The sequence below is a fragment of the Myotis lucifugus genome, unplaced genomic scaffold, assembly GCF_000147115.1.
Source record: "Myotis lucifugus unplaced genomic scaffold, Myoluc2.0 scaffold_184, whole genome shotgun sequence".
Taxonomy (NCBI): domain Eukaryota; kingdom Metazoa; phylum Chordata; class Mammalia; order Chiroptera; family Vespertilionidae; genus Myotis; species Myotis lucifugus.
In genome coordinates this window covers 2,508,808-2,530,802 of record NW_005871232.1, presented here as the reverse complement: position 1 = coordinate 2,530,802, position 21,995 = coordinate 2,508,808, and the positions used below count along the sequence as shown (strand labels likewise).

Here is a 21,995-nt window from a genome sequence, read left to right as displayed (position 1 = left end):
GTGGGGGAACTGCACAAGTGACACAATGTACCCCAGCACTGTGTCCTTTGCCAGTAGGTTCTGCTATCTCCTGTTCACCCCTTTGGTAAGAATAGCAGCTCTTTCTCCTTCACTTTTTGAGGGGACACTCACAAGGGTGCTGCTATTCCCAAACTTAGTGTACCACCTCTGTGACTTGTTTTCCCAGTGAAAGTGCCCCGGCTGTTCAGTGAGGCAATGTGACCCAAGTCCTCTGGCTCCATGTAGGTACTGCCTGCAAAACTACATGCTACCTGTGCAGTGCCAGTCCCTCGGAAGCCTGAGTGAACCAGGAATTGGGTACATCTAGAGCAGTGGTTCTCAACCTTCCTAATGCCGCGACCCTTTAATACAGTTCCTCATGTTGTGGTGACCCCCAATTTCATTGTCACAAATTGAACATAATTAAAGCATAGTGATTAATCACAAAAACAATATGTAATTATATATGTGTTTTCCGATGGTCTTAGGCAACCCCTGTGAAAGGGTCGTTCGACCCCCAAAGGGGTCGCAACCCACAGGTTGAAAACCGCTGATCTAGAGGAACTTTTCCTTGAGCGTCTGGGAACCTTACAGAGATTTAATGTCATGCTATCACTTCCCATTCCAACAACCATGAACAGCCAGCTGTTGCTCAAAGTATTCATTCATTCATTCATTCATTCATTCAATGAATCCACTGAATACTACCACCAGGGCAAATCATTTCTTTTTTTATTCCCGAAGAAAATTTTCCTCCAAAACAAGAAATTCACTATCATCCATGACAAACCAAGATGGCCAGCTGCTCTTACACTTAGACCACGGATCACACCTGCTGTGGGAATCAAGCGTCAGGGAGCAGGAGAACCGGAGAACCGATGGAATCCTGTCAGTCCCACCCCCACAGCCTTCAACTGAGAAACACACACTACACACTGCGTTTTCCCCTCAAATGACAAAGGCCTGAAACAACAAAACTACATCCTATAGCATGTCCTTGAAGCCTGCACAGGCCAGGCAGTGTGTTTATAAGTTTGATAGATGTTTTAGATTTCCCAACAGCAGTGAGAGGCCCAAAACTGCCCCTTATCATTTCTCATGCTTTCTTAGTGTTACTGGAACAGGCAGTGAACAAGAGGGTGGGAGAGTGGTTCTACATAATAAAACGCTGCCCTTTGTTTTTATAGAAATTCCAACTTTTTAACAGAGCTTTCTTATCAATTCCTCCTATCCCCACATGCCTGCCATGTGCTTAGTGCAGATGACATGATGCCCATTTAGATGATCAAATTAACAGAGAGGCTATTTCTGTTTCACGGCGACTCAGTTGGGATCAATCCGAATGTCCTGCCTCTCACCTACACAATCTTGCCTTGGGTCTGGGAAAGAGCCTGCTATTGCTGCAAATACCTCCCCAGCAACAAAGGCTGAACAATGTCTTCAGGTTCACTTTTTGTTGTTGTTCTAATGAAGTTTAACCCATTTTATATGCCATTTAAGTGTAGTTGAGTAGCTAAAACAATTTAAAATAATTTATTCATTATTCTCTGAGGATCTATTTTTCATAAGTGTTTTCTCCATTTAAATGAAAGTCCCCCATCTCTATAAAAGTTATTTTCATCTTTCATAAACCATTTTCTGCCTCCTTATACAAGGTGTTTTCAGTTTGATTTTAACTTACTTTGCTTTATACTGTGCTCTGTTGGACTGATATTCCACAGGTTACCAAGTTTACTTTCATAGGAATAACTATGAGCATAAACACGATCCCAAACCCCCGTTTTGGGTGATTCTGGACAATTTTACCAGCTCTGGCTTCATTTCTCTCATCTATAGCAGGCAAGAACAATACTTCCTCATCCTCAACCCTCACAAACCAAAGTGAGATAATGTTTGTAAAAGTGATTGCTAAAATTATACAGTGCTATACAAATCTAAGACACATGACAATTGCCAGGTTAAGTCAATATTTTGGGTGTGTGTGTATGTTGGGGCAGGGGAGGGGTTCTTAAGTGAGAACTCAAGGCCTAGCAGACAACAAGTAAAATTCAGATGGTTTTCTCCAACACACAGCCCTTGTGTATGCTCATCTGTGATCACGAGAGACTTTTCTGAACGCTTCCTCCAGATTCACTCCTGGAAAGATTTAGTTTCACCCACAAATATTATGTCCACCTCAAGTGATCTGAAGCAGGAAGATTTCGGTATGCACATCCTCTTAGAACTCACCTATATGAGTCTTTTTAAAAAGACTCCACTCAGCTCTGAAGAATCTGGCTCTCTGTACCTCTCCATTACCAAACACATCCATTAATTCCTATAATCCCTGGGCTAGGCAGGCAGTGTGTGTGTGTGTGTGTGTGTGTGTGTGTGTGTGTGTGTGTAGAAGTCATCATCTCTAAGTAATTATCAGCAATAAGACACTCATCCCAACCAGGCTCCCTTCCCCAGTAAAAACTTTAAATTTTTTTCATGGCCTCTAGTAAGGAGATGTATCAAAGCTTCATAAAATCTTAAATAAAGGTCGGCCATGGATTTCCATTCACCCATGTTCTTATTTGTCACATGAAAGAAATCCCGTTTTTCAGTCTGGCAGGACTTGCCTTTAACAAAATTATATTTGCTTAAGGTGTTGAGAGATCGTTTCACCTACTTGGTCATGAAGTGAAAACTGAAGAAACAATTTCCCTCAGAGTTTTGTGTTGAACATTTCTAAATCTAAAGAAGAGCACAATGAATACCACTAGACCCTTCACTTATATTCATCGATTACCAACACAATCCTACATTGCTGCCTCTCCTCTCCTCTCCTCTCCCCTCTCCTCTCCTCTCCTCTCCCTGCCCTCTCCCTGCCCCTCCCCTCCCCTTCTCTTCTCTCCTCTCCTCTTCTCTCCTCTCCTCTCCTCTCCTCTCCTCTCCCTGCCCCTCCCCTCCCCTCCCCTCCCCTCCCCTCCCCTCCTCTCCTCTCCTCTCCTCTCCTCTCCTCTCCTCTCCTCTTCTCTTCTCTTCTCTTCTCCTCTCCTCTCCTCTCCTCTCCTCTCCTCTCCTCTCCTCTCCTCTCCTTCCTCTCTCTCTCTCTCTCTCTCTCTCTCTCTCTCTCTCTCTCTCTCTCTCGTTCCTGGACCACTTGAGAGTAAGTTGAATACACTAGGGCACATAGCTCCTAAATGCAAACACCAGGTATTTCCCTCTATAATCCACACGTGACACAATTCTATCAGTCAGTAGACATCTTCATTCAGACTTCCCAATGGGCTCAGCAATGTCCTTCAGAGTCTTCTCCCCCTGATCTGGAGTCCAATCAAAGAATACAGACTGAGGATACTTGTCAGACTCTTCACTTTTCTTAGTCTTGTTTTCTTTATTAATGAGAGACATTTTTGAAGAGTCCAGTCTGTTTGTTTTTATAGAATGTTCCTCAATTTGGCTTTATCAGATTGTTTCCTTATGTTTACATTCAGGTGAAATGTTCTTGGTGGGAACATTACAGAATCTGACCCTGTCACATTTAGGGTCAGACCTGGCACAAAATAGGGCCATATAATTGGCACCACTCTGAGCCCTCCCTCCCTCCCTCGCAACAGCTTACTTCCTGTATCACTGGAGAGAGGTTTAAGAGACAGATGTGACCACATAAACCCCCTGCTAAAACCTTTCCTGGCTTGCTATGGCCAGACGCCTTAGATCAAGCCCACACTCCTAAGCAGGGTAACAAGTCCCCTTAAAATCTGCCCACAACTTGCCACTCTGGCTTTACCTCTGGCTACAAAACCCACAGGATCACATGCCCAGGCACATCTGACTTTACCTGCTTCCCAGACTCTCTCTCTCACCCTTCCTGTTTTCTCCACCTGCAAGCTCTTGCTCTCTCCAATTCCACATGGCAAACTCCTACTCATCCTTTTGAGACTTGGCTCAGATAGCTCCCTCCTCAGTGCAGCCAACACTCCCAGGGGAGTGTGCCACCTTCTTCTTTGCTTCCATGGCAGCTGAGCTGCACATGCCTATGACAGGAAGGGCTGAACAAGTCAGAATGGCCTGCGCGTCACATGTCTATCATGGCTTCTGGGGGCCCATTTACCAAGGGAGGGGCGCCTATCTTATACATTTGGGTGTCCTCAAAGTGCACCCCACACAGGAAGGTTCTCTAGAAATGTTTGTTCAGGAAATAAGCACTTGCTTGTTTATGAAAAATGTCACATCTGCAAACTCTCTGCCCCACAATCTGCAAGTGTGACTCTTCTTGGTGATTTTCCATAAAGAAGAAAAACATTTAGAAAGTTTGGGGTTTATAAAATCATGTCCAATGCATATATCAAATGTTAACTATACGAAAGCAGGAATAACTATGCAGAAATCATAACCAGAAGTATGTAAGAAAAATACACATAGGGGACTAATAAATCTACTAAAACATTAACAGTAGATAGGGCCATGAGTGGTTATAAAAATTTTCCTCTTTTTGTATATTTTCAATGAATCTATAATGAATGTGGAATTTCTTTAAAATAGAAAAAAATATTTTTAAGAGAAAGAATTTGCACATTTCTTTTTTTAATCCCTGTAAAAGGAAGAGTACGATGGAGAAAGAAGTGGGAAAGTGAAGAAGAAAGTTGAACAAAAAGGAAAACTATACTGACATTAAGAAACTGGCAAAGCAGAAAATTAGGTAAAATCAAGCATTGACAATTAGAATTCCACACAATTCAACAGGATGACATGAAGCTATTTTGGTGACAGAATATAAGCCATATTCTGAAATATTACTAAGGTTAGCAGGAGCTAATCAGAATATCCAAATTTGTCAGCATGGAGGGAAGCTAGGAACACTGAACCTGAGAACGTAAGGAAGAACTGAAAAAGGTCCTAAAATCCTGAAGAGCAATGAGTCTTTTGCCTTGTAGGACAGCTCATGCCAGAAAAAGAGGCCTTTCAAGGCTGACGACTGTCCCATCACGGCTCAGCAGTAAATTAAAGGACGCGCTCTGATCGTTCTAATTTGTGCAATGCAGGAAAACGGACGGTGACAGAAGAGAGTACACAGGCCTTTCACGGCTTTTGTATTTTATTGTTCCACTGAACAATTAAATTAATCTCCGATGCCACTCAAACATAACCCTTCTCCAACAGTGGGCTATGTTCATGTGTTGGGGGGAATTTTTTTTTAACCATGTCTTTCAAGTTCAAGAGAGTCATTTCACTGAAAATACCATGTCAGATTAATGCATTTGCCAGCTAAGTACCTTAGCTGCAATAACTCCTTTCGAAGGTTTTCAGATCTAAGCTCACCATGGAGACCAAAAAACAGAACCCAACATGCATCTCACTTTAAAGCTTAGTCACTAGACGATTGTTACAATGGGAGTGGAAAACTGCATAATTTATTTCTTCCCTTCCATTAGCATCAGGCTGTCAGTCTAGCTGGTGTCTAGGGTAGGTTTGTTTGTTTGTTTTTCTCTCTTTTGGAGTTTGCCAAAACAGTTAGAAAAAAAACTTCTTACAGGAAGCTTAGAACACCAAAGAATTCTCAAATGTTTCTGCCTCGTTCTTTTAGTATTTTAATGGAATCCTACACAATTGGAAGAAGATGACAAGAGGTTGTTTCGGGGTTTGTACACATGTTCCTTGGAGAGAAGCTGGGATGAGATTAGTGTGGGCTAATCAAGGTACCCAAAACTGGGCCGTCTCCAGTGTAAGCCTGGAACACCCATACGCTTCTAATCTAGCAACTGAATACACCTACTTCCCTTTCCCAGTGGTTATCTTTGAGGGGAGGCCCACCCTTCACACATGATTATTTCTCCAAGCTATTACATTCTGTGAAGTGACGAGTACACCACCATCAAATGCATGAACAATAGGGACAATTTTCATAATTACTACTGTATACTTGTTGGAACATTTTTCTTAGAAGCCATGCATTTTAAGTATTGGCATTAAGGGAAGAATTAAGTATACTAACTATAGGGTTTAATATGATGGCAGAACCAAGTTTAAGTTCACATGATTATATTAAACAGAAAATCCTATATTCTGAAGCTCCATTCTCTTTAATGACTATTGAGAACCAACAGACAGGCCTTAAATGGTATCTCTAATCAATGAGAAATATCCAATTCTAGAAACGCTGTTTTATTATGTCCTGTCTCTGGTCTTTTCATCCATTCGCTCAGCTTTAATACCATCTAGATTATGACGAATCACAAATATTTAATTTCTAGCTCTGATTTTTCCCTCAACTTCAGACCTATATTGCTAACTGTCCTGAATAAACAAGCACCTCAACCTCTATTTGTTTAACCTGAAGTCATTAACTCCCTTTCCTCCTTCCCTTGTAAGTATCACAGTGGTAAAAGCCTTCCTTTCTATCCTCATTCCCTACCTCATATTTAGTACCAAGTTGTACCGATTCAGCCACTTGAACATGACTCAAATCTGTCTCCTCCTTTCCATCCAGTGGTTTAGCTCCAGGCCCTTATCACAGGATTTTACAAATGCTGACCAATAAGTCTAGGGGTGGAAGCATGATAATGACACTGAGCTCTTATTTCTGTACAGCATTTCACATCAATAGAACCCCTAGGTATTGCCTTCTTTCACTCTCACAACTCCTTCAGACAGATAAAAAAGTGTCATTCGCCTTGTTTTGCCAATAATCCTTCTGGGGTTCTGAGAAGTTCAATGCAACTGCCACACAGCTAGTAAGTGACTATGCAAGACCATCCTCACCACTGGGTAGTAAGTTCCCTCTCTAGGCAATGGTTCAGAGAGAGGTTGATCGAGATTTCACGATGAGGATATTGACAGACATCAAATAGAACAGGGGACTGGATGACATTTTGTAAGGTTCCTTTCAATTTTGAAACTCAGCTCTGGGTATGCCTCTCCAGTAGACAAAGCAGGCGTCTGGATCTCTCTCTGACAAAGTGCTACCCTCTCTCCCTTCTGACATCGTGCAGTGCAGCCCCCTAGCCCTCGGCCGACCCCTGAATTTCGTAAGCTTGATCTGCCATTCCGGGGCAGCACCAAGCCAGTGAGGGCTCTGCTAACTCTTCTGTCTAGCTTCAGAAGTCACTGGTTCACCGTGAAATGCTCTTGCCAAAAAAGTTAAAATGAAATCAAAACAAGTTTCCAGAGCCAACGTTCTATGTAGATGAAATATGCAGGAAAGAGGAAGAAGTTAATTGACACTGAAAGCAAATAAACAGACATCCAGAATGTGGAATATTCTACAGGACAACTGATCTGATCTCTACAAGTTACTTTTTTTTTTGGGGGGGGGGGGGGGGAGGAGGAGAAGAAGAAGAAAGAGAGACAAAGGCAGAGAGAGAGAGAGACTGGTCCAGAATTAGATACTTAAGAGATAGAACAACTACTAGTATATGTACTGTAAAGACATCCTAACTTATACAAACCAAGTGTTAAAAAAAAGGGGGCATTTTAAGACAATCAAAGTACTCCATGAAATGGTATTTGTTATACCAAATAATTACTGTTAATCATATTGATATACCAACAGCATTAAAATTATGCAATAAAATGTCCAAAATTTTTAGATGCATACAAACGTATGTAGCAATAAAATGACACTGTCTTGGATTTAAAAAGTATTTCAAAAGGAAAAAAGAGACGAAGCAAATCTTGGAAATTACTGAATCTGGGTGCTGGGTATACAACAGTACCTTACACCGCACACTAGATTCTTTACTTTGGTATACATTTGAAAATTTTCAGAATAAAAAACTGTTTTCTAAATTCTTCTCCCAAGAGTCCTATTCTGCAAAACAAGTAATTAGATTTAATGAGTTTTAACTGATAATGTTTGCTAAGGTTTGCGAATATTCCACCCTCTCCTACATACTTGATTTGAAAATTTTCAATTTCCAGAAGACAGTCACAGAAGGATGTCCAGAGACACAATAAATGAGTGACACATTTGGGTTTGGTTTCTGCATAAAGTTCCTGTTATTACCTCTGCCTTTACCAAGAAAACCCACAAGCTATTTTTGGTCCCAGGTCTTGGGTAGATAAGCTGATGACTAAAGCTGACTCTGTAAGTGCCTATGCTAACAGCCTGCGCTAGCCAGCAGCTGGGCGGAGCTCCTGAGAAGAAACCAAGCCAGAACCAAAGTCCGGAGAAAGGCTACCCAGAATGATGTTGGATCCATCTCCAACCTGTGCTTGGCCAGGTTGCACTTCTAACTAAACTGGCATGACGTGTTCCTTGGTGGAGAAACTTCCCAATGCATAGCAGGCTTTTTTAAGGAGTTGAACTAAACTTAGGCGAATATCCTAAGCAATCCGCCTACTACTGAGAACATACTGCTTAACAAGCCAGACTCCCAGCAAGGGTCTACACTGGATCCTTCCTACAACCCAGGAGCTGCAAGGCCAGTGCCTGAGAGTCTACAGAGAATAAAGAAGATGTGAGGCTGGCTTCTTGGTTGGACGGAAAAAAGAGTTAAGGAAAGAGTTTGTAGCAAAACAGAAAAAGCAAAGAAAGAAACTAGCTACCTCTGAGTACAATATAAGACTAAGAAAAAGAGGAAACACAGTAAGCAAACAACTTAAAGAAATCCGAAATTTCAAGTGATGAAGACACCACTTTACTAGTAAAAATCCAAAGTCTATTTTCAGCCCTCTTCCAGGTTCAAGCAGAGGATAAATCTCCCTTCTGGAAGTAAAAGTACAAAGGGATGGAACTGAAAGTGCAATGCAAAGAAATTATGTCAAACACACTAAGGTAGTAGCCCATATGGTCCCCCAATCAAATCCATGAAACCAGTGTCTTCTATTTCTTATTGCATCAAAGAGCTTTGATGTAGGAAAACATTTTAAAAACCAAATCTTCTGCTAATTATTTCATGAAACTCCAATGATCTCCCAAGTTGAAATTACTCCAAGGTAAAGGTGAGGAGTAAGGAATGTTATGTGACCCTAATGGAAAGGTAGAGACAATGAGGAATAAAGTTCATGTTAAAGAAGGGCTTCTATGCTACTAGAGAAGATCAATACATTCGGCAAAATCTCCATTGTTTGAGAGAGGAGAATGCAAGGAGACAGGAAATGGCTCTGCTGTTACAGATTACCACCAAAGGAATTCATAGAAAGAAGGAAAAAATATTTCAAACTGAACTTTCCATCTAAGAGAGGGAAAAACCATCTAAAAGCTCTTGGATCTGTGTCAAGGGAGAGAATGATATTTTAAAAATCTGGCAGGAAACCAAAGAGCTACACCCACATACAAAGCTTAACTGCTTCCAGCACACTAACTAGACCACATATTTCCCCAGCTGGGAAGCACTGGCAGGATTAGGAAACCCTGAGAAGGGTGGGGCTGCCTGGCCATAAGGCTTAGTAACATTCCCAGGTGGGGGTGGGGGGACTGGCCTGTGTTCTAAAGAAATTTTCACCTTTGGCCTTAGTCAAAGGACCCCTGGGCAAGACGAGAAACAAACAAAAAGGGAAATTACAGTGAGGAGTGGTTTACCTTCGGAGAGCAGTTGAAATGCATACCAGGTACTGGGAGTGTAGTTACATACATTGTAATACACCGATACAGGTACAGCGTGCCAACTATGCAGAAAAATCTTCTGCTAATAATAGACCTGGAAAAAGGGAAAAACAGGGCAGACACTCAGTCATGAAATTCCGCAGGTTCATTTACTTTAAAGTTTTCAGTGACCCAATAAAGCAAACCCCAAAAAACTACTTGAGTGCTTGAAATCAGAATGCTACAACTACAGATTAGCAGGTTAGGTGGAGAATTTTGAGTTTGACGTGGTGGTTTTTTTAAAAAATATTAACTTGCCAAAAGAGTTTAAAACACTCTACATTGCTATTCATTAGGTTTCATGAGGCCTTAAACCTGAGTTGACATTCAACTGATGTATAAGTGGTGCCCATGCTGATTGGTCAGAGCCCACTTGGTACCTGTAGTTAAATGTTCAGGGTGCCTTTTCTGGCATAAAAGGGGAGATTATTTACAAAATCAGAATGACATTAAAATGAGAATTCAAAACTCTTCTGACATTTAATGAGCCAACAATGTTAAACAATTTTATTTGAACATCTCAGAAACTGATTCTCTGAACTGATCTGAGGAAGCTGGATGCCAAGAAAAGAGCCTAAATAACAGCATCCTACCCCATCTCCCTCTCTGTCTACTATGTGGCCTTGGGATACGCTATGGAATTTCTGAGTCTCAGTTTCCTAAATTGTAAACCGGATATAACAACATTAGGAAAAACGTATGAAAACTCCCTGCCATACACACACAATGGTAGCCAACAAATGTACAATTTATATGGTGAGAAACAAAATAAGTAAGAATTAGAAATAGATCTCTTTTCCATTTTAAGTTGATTAGTGGTTCTAATGAAATTATTTTTTACATACATGTGAACATGTATGTTGAGTTTGCTAATTCCTCCAAATAACAAATTCCACATAATGAGGTTTACTTTAATTATATTTCACTGTACAAACTTCAGTGTATGCTTGGATAAGAATGACCTTTCCCTCTATCTCAGTCCTGTGGGTCTCCTCTTCCTCAACTTGGGGGGGGAAGTCAAATTTTAACTTAGCATTGGCAACTTGCGTTAAATATACAAAGAAAAAGAAACAATGGACAGGCTTTCCTCTGAGAATATGGAACGTTGATTATTCTACAAATGTATTGTATAGTTCTATTTTTATGCTGAATATATATTCCTACTGAAGAGTGCTAATTGGAGGAGAATTTGCATCATTTGTATTTTTTATTTTAATAAGAGGAATAAAATGCTATGTCACTTGTGTGATTAAAAATTAATTTAAAATAACCCATGCTGCCTGGCTGGTGTGGCTTAGTGGTTGAGCGTCAATCTATGAACCAAGAGGTCACAGTTCGATTCCTGGTTAGAGCGCATTCCTGGGTTGCGGGCTTGATCCCCAGTGTAGGGTGAGGAGGAGGCAACCAATGAATGATTCTCTCTCCTCATTGATGTTTCTCTCTCTCTCTCCCTCTCCTTTCCTCTCTGAAATCAATAAAAATATTTTTTAAAAAATAACCATGCAAATATATTAGCATTCATCCTTCACTGCACAGTTCATGTGAGTTAAGTCACTTGGGTTGTATGAATAGAGTCTGGGTGCTTTTATCTCTTTGCCCAGATTTCAAAAACTGGGTCAGAACTGCTTACCGTAGAAGCCATCTTATTTTTTTTAGTAAAGCTCTATATGCCACCTCCAAGAATGAGAAATTATTCAGCATAAAGCTGTCTTGTAAAGGTATGTGTCTCTAACTTCAAGTATGATGAAAGCACGACATAATTAAACAATGTAAAGAGGGTGATACAGAATAATACTAGACCATAAATGTCTTAACAAGAACATTTGAAATACAAAAGTTAATTTTCTATTGTAAGACATAATGTTCATCTTTCTTCAAAAGAAAATGCCCTCTCTAGCCATCCTGCTCAAACAAGTAGAAATTACCTGCAATTTCACTGAACTATATAGGAAACATCTAAGAAACTTGCTAAATCTGTATCTGTTCATCTCTTTAGAGCAGCGGTTCTCAACCTGTGGGTCGTGACCCCTTTGGCAGTCGAATGACCCTTTCACAGGGGTCGCCTAAGACCATCCTGCATATCAGATATTTACATTACGATTCATAACAGTAGCAACATTACAGTTATGAAGTAGCAACGAAAATAATTTTATGGTTGGGTCACAACATGAGGAACTGTATTTAAAGAGCTAGAAGATTGAGAACCACTGCTTTAGAGAAAGAAACACAAGGAAATGATTGCTATCACTCAATTTTGGTCAAGAATGCGGTCTTAAATACTTCGCCTGTTTCATAATACACAAAAGACACACACACGCACACCAATAGCTATCACACACACCAATAGCTATTTCCACATCTTAAACTTGAGTCACGGGGAATAGTAGTGAAAGGATTCAGATATCTATGAATGAGGTGTATAAAAATGAGAAAGGATGAAAAATGACAAACCTTTTTACAAAAAACAAAATTTGAATCTTCTCAGTCACATTTGCTATTTGACTTGAAGTGAAAAGCCAAATGACTTTGTCCCTGTGAATTAATCAATGCTAACAACAAACACGTTGGTAAGCTGGAGCTGGTTGTTTTTAAGAATCTTCAATCTTTGGCATTTACTTAATCTTTTTAAAATTAAGCTTAGAATATCTCCAATGTATAATGCTGAACTAGTGTAAACTTTAAAAAGCAGGATATACTAGTGTTTCAAAGAACTGGATGCAATAAAGGTATTTATTTCATTAATCAAAGAATTTCCCACAGTAGATTTCTTACGGGTTTAAAAAGTTCAAAATGTGTAAAAAAATTTTTTAAAGTGGTTAAAATGAGAGATGCCTGAGCATAACTGCAGGTGACACCATGACACCCAATGACTGAGGGGGAGCCTGTTCCAGAGCTGCTGGAGGCTGAGGCCTGAAGCTTATCCTGTCCTTGAGCCAGTGCCACCTACCTGTTCCCGAGGCAGCCCAGGGTGACAGGGAGGTTTCCCCTTCCGAATCCCCCGCAACAGGAGAAGCTGGCCTGCCTATCCTGTCGCCCCAGTGGCCCCTTTGACTTTTTACAAATAGAGACCCTTTTGTTTAAAAAAAAAAAAAAAGGCAACAATGCCTCAAAAAAAGTCATAGGAGAAATGTTAATGAGATATGACTGGAGAGTAAACAAATGCCAAGAACAAGATGCAGGTTATAATTCTCAAAAGCATAATGTTGTTCTTCTCTATGGGATACATCTCTCCCTCTTTCATGTTAGAAAGAAGCCTAAAAAAAGAAGAAGAAGAAGAAGAAAAGAAAAGAAAGAAGCCTGTTGCTCATTTGCTCACACTTGGCAATGACGGTCACCTCACAGTCACTTGTATTTGGTTCCCCTCCTAAGTATTTGAGTAATAGGCTCATTACTATTGTTTCTGAGAGAAAAGAAAAACATTAAATGTCATTAAAAAAGAAGTATGGATAAAAGTATCAGTGTTTTATAGATAACTAGAGGCCTGGTGCATGAAAATTCGTACACTTGGGGGGGGGGGGTGTCCCTCAGCCTCGCCTGCGCCCTTTTGCAGTCCGAGAGCCCTCAGGGGTTGTCCGATTGATGGCTAAGCTGCAGTCTGGCCTTCTTCTGTAGGAGGCGACCGGGCGGGCTGATCAGGGGAGGCGCCAGTGGCGAGCGGCCGGCTGTCCCCGCCCCCCATTGACCCTCCGCAGCCACTGGTTGCCTCTATCCCTCGCACCATCGCTGTCCCCTCCCTCTGCCCACTGGCACGTGCCTTGGCTGGCATGGCGCCACCTGCTTGCCAGCCCCGCCCCCTACCAACTGGTCTTCTGCCACTCAGTCGATTTGCCTATTACACTTTTATTATATAGAATTATTAAGACTTGCTAGAATAGTATGTTATGTCCAGTATAGGTGACTTTATTTTTATACATTATTTTTATTTTTTAAATAGGAAAAAGTACTCAGAACCTGATTAAATACTATAAAAAAGTACTTAGAACCGGATTAAATGCTATCAAAATTAGACTGAGAATTGTAGCACTACACTGTGTTTCGCATTTGGTACAATGCAGTGGAGGGCATGAGGTCTGAGAGGAAATAGGGCCGGGTCTGACAGGGCCTCATTGGTCAACATATGAATTTTCACCTTAAAGCTCTTAGAGGTAGGAGAGGAGTGACATACACCAACTTACTCTTACAGTGACACACTCTGTCTGCCAGGTTGACAAGTGACTTAAAGGAAGCAAGATGGAGACAGAGCAACCAGCAGGAGGTTCCTGCCAACAGCCCAGATAAGAGATGACGGGGTTCTGGTTAGACCAAGGGCAGCAACCGAGGTGGTGAGAAGTGGTAGAATAACAGACCAGATGTGGAGTGGAAGCAAATATCAAGAACAAACCAGGACGTCTGGCCTGAGAGCTAAGGGGAACAGAGAAGCCATCTACTAAGATGGGATGGGAGTGGCACAAGTTTGGGCACCAGGGCGATGTCAAGGACTCCGTCAAGTGCTTTGTACACATTAACTCACTCAATACACACAACAAAGTTGAGAGAGACACTGTTTTATCATCCCATTTTGTAGGTGAGGAAACAGTGCTACTGTAGAAATTAAGACACTTGACCCAATTCTCCCAGTAGGTGGCTAGGGACAGAATGATCTTAAACTAGTGAGATTTGCAGTATGACTGAATGCTTAACGGCTGACTGGCTGGTGGGGGACAGATGTGGTGATGTCTAAGTCAGATCTCCAGTAATTAAACAGACATCCATGATGGTTTTTTAAGAGAAGGAAGATAATCCCTGGGCACGCTATAAAAAAATAAGGCATATATGATACCATTTAAAATTATACACATGCCGAAGCCGGTTTGGCTCAGTGGATAGAGCGTCGGCCTGCGGACTGAGAAGTCCCGGGTTCGATTCCGGTCAGGGGCATGTGCCTGGGTTGCGGGCGCATCCCCAGTAGGAGATGTGCAGGAGGCAGCTGATCGATGTTTCTCTCTCATCGATGTTTCTGACTCTCTGTCTCTCTCCCTTCCTCTCTGTAAAAAATCAATAAAATATATTTAAAAAAAAATTATACACGTATATAGGTTATTAATACAGGCACACACACAGAAAATATCAAAAGGGATATTGTCATTACCATTTATCTCTGGCAACATGATAAGTAACTTTTTTCTTTTTGTTCACTTTGTCTTCTAATCTGCCTAAAACCAAGAAGAATTACTTAGCTCTCTGGTGTTGTAAATAAAAATTAACTCAGGAAAACTACCTATGGTTTTTGTTTTTTGTTTTTTGCTTTCCCCTTATAATATTTATAATAATTTAAATGCCAAATTGCTTTAATTACTGAATTTAGGGTGAATCTGTTTTCCCTACAATTCCTAGGACTATGCTAGTCCTAGTATTTAGGTCTTGAGACCTATATTGGTAAAAATTAGAGAAGGTGAAAGCAGATAAGATCACCAATTCGCTAAGAGTAAGAAGGGGATAGAGAGAGCCTGGGACTGAATCTGTCACTAGCCCCTAGAGCAGCGGTTCTCAACCTGTGGGTCGCGACCCCTTTGGGGGTTAAACGACCCTTTCACAAGGGTCGCCTAAGACCATTGGAAAACACAAATATAATTACATATTGTTTTTGTGATTAATCACTATGCTTTAATTATGTTCAATTTGTAACAATGAAATTGGGGTCACCACAACATGAGGAACTGTATTAAAGAGTCGCGGCATTAGGAAGGCTGAGAACCGCTGCCCTAAAGTGACTGCCCTTCCCCACTCCAAATACTGACCCTGGTGAAGAAGGTGAAAGACAGGCCCGCAAAAGCCTTGCACATCCAGGCTGTATGGGAATGGGACAGGGAAGGTCCCCAGGAAAGGATAGAAAGCAGGACCTCAGCCCAGGCTCCACAGCTCAGATGGAGGATGGGTCCCAATTAATGGGAGAAGAGAGAACTTACTAGAGACAGAGAGGACAAGAATAAGGCAGGCATTCCTGGTCAGTGGTCTTCAGAAGGAAACCATGACTGAAGTTGGTGGCAAAGGAGGTTTCCCAGACTGGCAGAGAGGAGAACCCGTGTCACACGGAGAAGTTATAGGAGGTTTCAGCACTCAGGATGGAACAAAGTACGTTTTCTACACACTATGGTGGGACGCAAGATGTGATAGCTCTCAGGGTTGGCAGGTCCCTTCTGGGGCAAATGAGCATATGCCCTGGATGGTGTATGACACCTGAACCCTATTATCAAACACTGAGCTGCTCTGTCTTCATTCCACCTGTGCCACGCACTCGGTGCCTGTGCCACTCTATCTACAAAGATAACACGTTTTCAAAGGATGTTATACCAGGACCTAGACTGGATTTATACCAAAGTGCCTTCGATCCCCCAAATGTACCTGGGGCAAGTCAACAACTTCTCTGAGTCTCACTCACCTTTACTGAGAGAGAATCACACTACTTATTTTGAGGGGTGATTGGACCAAATGCCACGATGTATGTAAAAAAATTATCAGCTGGTTTGGAATCTGCCATTCCAGTAGGATGACAATGATTGTTGATAACATGGGTGAAAAACAGCAGAAGAAAACAGACTTTGAGTAAGCACCTAACAGACACAGCTGCAGGTAGAGGGAGAAGCAAGAGGGCAAGAGATGCATCCTGAGCTCTTGTTTTTCCTGCTGGAGAGGAGGACGAACGCTTATCAGCCAATTAAATAAAGGGACAGATGCCCCCAAATCTTCCATAACCCGAGGGAGTTTATACTTGGATAGAATTTGAACACCCACTTTCAAAAACTGAGATGTTAAAATGAAAACAAACAAATTCCTGAGAAGATAACCTCTCCACAGCTGTGGGTGTTTTGGTTTGGTTTGTTTGTTTGTTTTTGCTTGTTTCTGCATCCTTAGCATGCAGTCGTCAATAATTCTTGATAAGTAACTCAGTATGAAGATGCCCCAAAGCTCCATTAGAGACTAGCCTTGTGGTCCACAGTATCAGGGCAATCTGTAATAAAACGACGCAGCTTTAAGGAAAGGTTCTTCTGGAACTTGGAAAATAAATTCTATTGAATAGGAACCTGGAGAGACTTGCTTCATATCAAATGCTCTATTACCAAGGGCTTTTAAGAACTCTACTAAATCACAACGATCAAAGACTTAAAAACAATGGGGGAAATGTTGACAATAACTGTGGTTATTAACTACCTTGGGGATTAGAAGAGGAAGAGATAAGTATGTTGATCCAATCAACTTAATGTGAAAAGAAGCGCTGATAGGATTACAATGGGATAAAATGCAAGATAAATGTCAGTGGAGAGTCTAAGACAAAAACCAAAAATAATCAAATCACCATCTAGAGCAGCAGTCCCAGGCAGCACAGGATTATGTCCTTGGAAATTAGATTGCATTCACAGAAGAGAGCTAAATGCTGTAGATAAACTTTCTTATGTTGGCAGAGAGCCACCTAACAAATAAGGCCCCCAAAGCCAGGGCTTTTATCAAAGGTTAAAATACAAAACGAAGCTTTTCCTAAGTGGTCTTTAAAGATACGATACATACTGCTGCCAAACATCTGAACACCCATGCCAGTACTCTGAGTGCAGGCCCAGAAAAGCCACACTGGAGATCTGCACCTGTTCCTCTGTGGGGCAGCAAAGCCCCTACAACAGTTCTGAATACAGATGCCATGACAGGTCTTAAGCAGGATCTGACACCACCGTTTCCTTTCTTGGTTCCTTCTCTTTCCACATGGGATCAATTTGCAAAGAACCTATTCAGGAACTGTTCCACAGGTCTCTCCATAACTACGGGACTGCTCCTGCCCAAATGTTCTACCCATGACCAATGCCTGAATCACTAAGCTCTTTCCACTCTGTCCCACACCCTAGCTATCCAATGGCTCCTTTACTTTTTTCGTCCCATCATTTCACCACCAAGAGGCCAATATATCCCTTCAACTGACCTGTACTACTTCTTTTAGGCAAATATCTGATCCACGAGACGTCAGGTAGAAGCATACACCAGGAAATGCACACAACATGGCTTTGCTCTCAATAAAATATATTCAAGCAAGGTTGTGAGAGCTCCCCAATTAGTGAATTCTATCTCCCCATTAAGTTCCATATAAAATCCAGGGATTCACAGAGACCTCAAAACCTTGCATGAGAAAGATACAACAGAAGGCAGCACTGTAGCTATAAAAGATGAGCAGCTCTACATGTAATAGGAACCATGCTTTCTCCAGAGTTCACCCCTTCCCACCACCTCGGCACAAAATTTACTCACTGGCCACGTTAACTGAGTCTAGGTTGCAACCATTTCCCACCTGGATGACAGCATGGGCGAATTAACTAGCCCTCCTGCCCCCCCCCCCCACCACTCCACTCACACTTCCCTACTCTCTACACTGCAACCAGAGTGAATCTTTTAAAATACACATCTGTTCATAGCATTCTTCTGTAATGACTTATCACACTTGGAACAAAATCCAAACTCTTTAACCCTGGCTGACAATGCTTACCCCACCCACCATCCACACCTTGTGATCTTCTGTGTCACCACCTTCCCACAGCTGTTCTCAAGTAAAGTAAGTCTAGAGGACTCTGCACTTGTCCTATTTCCTGTCTGGACTGCCCTGACCCCAAACACCTATATGGTACTCACCCTCATTTGATTCAGGTGTCACCTCATTAGAGGCCTCTTCCAATCACCTTATCGAAACCCTCTCTCTAGTATCCCCAGTACCTTCTAACTTATTGTGTGCCTTATTTTTCTTCATTTCCCTTATCACTACTTGGTCCTATGTACTCATTTGCTTACTGCTGCCTTAGCCTAGCCAGAATATAGTTCCACAAGCACCCCGGGGACCTCTGCTCACTGCAGCAACCCCCGGGTTACATCAGCGCCCAGCACATAGAAGGTCGCTCAGTAAATATAAGTTGAATGAGTAAATGAATGTTAAATGAGCACTTTCTCTGTGTCACAGAAAGTGGAATAAAAGATGAGTAACAAATAGGATCCAGACTTTTCCCCAGAGGAACTTAAAATTGAGCAGTGAAGGAAATACACAAGGAATAGAATGGAACGTGATATGAGCTTCAAGTGTTTGAGGGAAACTGTGGAGTGAAGTAGCCAGAGATGACGCAGGACAGATCGGGGACAGATTATGAAGAACCCAGAGCTTCATGCTAAAGAGTTGGGCCTCCATCTGAGCACCCACTATACATCAATAGGTAGGAATGAAAAGAAGTAGTGTTATGGTCGCAAGTAGCTAGTTAATATTAACAAAGGAAAGAAAGCAAAGGGACTCAGACATTGTAAGCATGGTCACCTGGGAAGCTTCACCAGGAAGCTACAGCTTCACACAGCACTGTTCCTCCACGGGACTAACACCCCTCCCTTCCCCATCTGGCACTGGATTGTTGCTGGGAGCAGGGGGAGGTAGGCACATGCGCAGTAAAGTCGGGTGGCACAAGGGCGGTGTCTGCCTGCCAGTCTACCTGGGAACAATGGATTGGCTAGGGGATGGACCCCATCAGAAGCTCACGAAATCTTGGAAAGCTAATTGTTTAGTTTGAAGAAGCTCCTGGTTAGGTGAGAACTCCGCACCCCCCCCTCCCCCCCCCCCGCTCCCTTTCTCTTGTTCTTTCTCTTGCTCCCTCTTGCTCTGTAACTTGCACTCCCCAGTGCGTTCCATGTTCTCTTCACGGCCAGGTGGCCTTAGAAACCAGATGGCCTGGCTATGCAGACTTCACATGCAGGATGCTGGACTGGACTGGACTTTAATGTGGAGCAGAAACTATGGGCAGGGCCTTACTCCTGGCCCTGCTGAAGATAAGATTGGATGTCTCCCATGGCGGGATGGGCAGAGATGGGACCTGGGAGGGGAAACTCCTTAATTTTACAACAATAAAACTTTCCACAAAACCCCATCCTCCCGTGGGAGCCTCAGGAAATTCTTTTCCTTGCAGAGCCCCAAGAACTCCACTTCCACCAATAACAGTAATAAATCTGAAATTAGAATCAATAGAACTCAGCATTTGTATAAAAGGAACTGAGAAGTTCTAGGTTTTTAGGGAATGCCTCTACCCACATAGGAGAATAAGTTGGAAAAAAACAAATGATAAACCCAGTGTTAGACTAGTTGAGTTTGAGGGTCTAAGACCATCATACTAAGTCACAGTGATTTCTCTGGTGGTTACAAAACCTTTGACTTAGAAGGTCTACAATCCTGATCCTTGGCCTTCTTCACCAGGCGTTCTCACCATCCCACTAGCCACCCCTGTCACCATGTGGTAGCCATGATTTAGCCATGCATGGAAAGTCCTTACTGAGTCTGTAAGGTTAACAGTCTTTTTCATGCTTTCTTAAAACCAGGGAGTCCCGATTTGGGTGAAGTCTGACACATCGATTGGTTGCCTCCTGCTCGCACACTGCAGACCAGGTACATGCCCTTGATCAGGAATCAACCTGCGACCCTTAGGTGCACATGCCAACATTCTAACCACTGAGAGCACCGGCCAGGGCTAGGCTGATTGTTTTTAAAGGGCTCCAAGACTCTTAAAATCAAAGTAAAATTCCCCTGTGCAATTACTGGCCAAACAGGCTCACCTTCGAGGAGTCGTGGCAAACCTCCTGGTTGGGGTTGGGGAAAAGGGTCGAGAGCCAGAACAGTCGAGGAGAAAAAGAGGGAGAGCTGAACTCCCTGTTTAACACAATACTCCGTACTCAGAAGTCTCCATTTCCCCACCATGCTGGACAAACAAAACTGCTACATAGCACCAGCAAATAACCAGAAACAGGGGGTCTCTGACATGACCGAGCATGAAAGCTGGGGAAGGTGGTATGTCAATACCCACTGCATCTGTCCCACTACCTCCTCCATGTCTGGTGAGCCACATACACTGAAGACAGATCTCAGGGAGGCCGATGGGAACCCAGGGATACGCCCCAGTGGGAGGACAGGGGGTGGGGCTGTTTAGGATTATCTTGACAACCGGCGGCTTCCATTTCCCATGTCCTTTTCCTGTCAACGTGGAAATTAGAGAGAGCACTTTAAAGAATCCTTAGTTACATGTCTTCTGGACACAACACTGCAGCTAATAATAATCTAACATAACTGGCCCATTCAATCACGTTAGAACAAAATAAAATGCAGTTGCATAGAACATCATAAATCATCTGGCCTGAGAGGCTCCTGTGAGAAAAAGCAGGCCCCTGAGGTTGAGAGTCACCCACACCACCCAGCATGTCAGGGCAGGGCTGGGCTGGAATCCAGGCTGCCTGCGGCCAGCACTGGGCTAATCTGGTCCGAGTTACAAATCAACTGATTTATTGCTACTGAGCAATGCAAATATACAAGTGACTACAGTATTGGCAATAAGTACTAGGAAAATGAGAAATTAGAAAGCTTAAAGCAAAACAGATATGAGGAGAAAGTCCCTGCTGAGAGAAATATAAACAGTGGTATAGTTTAAAGAAATTAACCCTATGGTCAGGATACTTCCTTAGAACAAGAGTAAATTATTTAAAAGTCACAGTTTTGTGAAAGGTTTGGACTCATGCCTGGTATGACTTAACTAAAGTTATATTCTGGGTCAGTAAATTATTTGCTTGCATGTAAAATGTTGATGGAAAACCAGAAAACAAGCTCTCATAAACGAAACAACAAACATTGAGAAAATCCTAGAAAACATAATGTAGTTGACTTTGACTTTTAAAGAAAAAATACTGGCATATTTCTAATGTGCTCTTAGGAAAAGAAGTTTAGAAGATAAAAGTCAAATGCAGAAACTGAAGTTTGGCAGCCAAAAGAATGTAATTAATACATTGGAAGCATCTCATATTTCTAAAGCTTATTCCTATCAATTTAGTCTCTTAAAACTAAAGCAAACAAAAAAAGGTCTTCCATCAAATCAAATGCAGCCCACATCATCGTTTCTATTTCCAATTTAGCTAAAACTCTAGGACTGCCAAACCAGCCCCAAAACAAACACTGGCCACTTAAACGGCTTCCTTTACACAAGTTAAGAGAGTTCTTTCCTGGCTGAGTCAGAAGCTGCTTTTACTTCACTTGCATCTATATAATTTATAAGCTGACAAAACACAGTCCTTTAGGAACATACCAGGAAAATATTCATCATTTCTGCTAGGTCAAGTTCAGCATAAACCCTGTCTGCATTTTGTTTTCCCGATTTAAGATGATTTTCTTAATATTCATCCATACTGTGGGTCATGGAAAACAGCCCACTACAGAGAAACTCAGTTCCTTAACATACCAGTTTTTAACTCCCATGCGCGGAAGCCATAAAGATGTTCAAGTAATAGGAAAATCACACACCAATGATGAGAGGACGGTGTTTCATTTGCTCTACATCCCAAGCAAACAGCTTGCCTGAGGGGTCTATGCTGAGTTTAGAGCTAGGGACATGAAAGCCACTTTAGATATACTGGAAACTAA

The 21,995-nt window shown here is 42.1% G+C and overlaps 1 protein-coding gene across 8 annotated transcripts in view; it reads right to left on the bottom strand.

The window, feature by feature from the left end:
• SGMS1 (sphingomyelin synthase 1) overlaps positions 1 to 21,995 on the bottom strand; it is a 207,417-nt gene that overhangs the window by 9,577 nt on the left and 175,845 nt on the right. For all 8 annotated transcript variants that reach the window (XM_023760512.1, XM_006096638.3, XM_023760508.1 and 5 more), the window contains one exon: positions 9,491 to 9,608. In XM_023760512.1, coding sequence (XP_023616280.1) covers positions 9,491 to 9,608 — 118 coding nt within the window. The remainder of the gene's footprint in view (positions 1 to 9,490; positions 9,609 to 21,995) is intronic.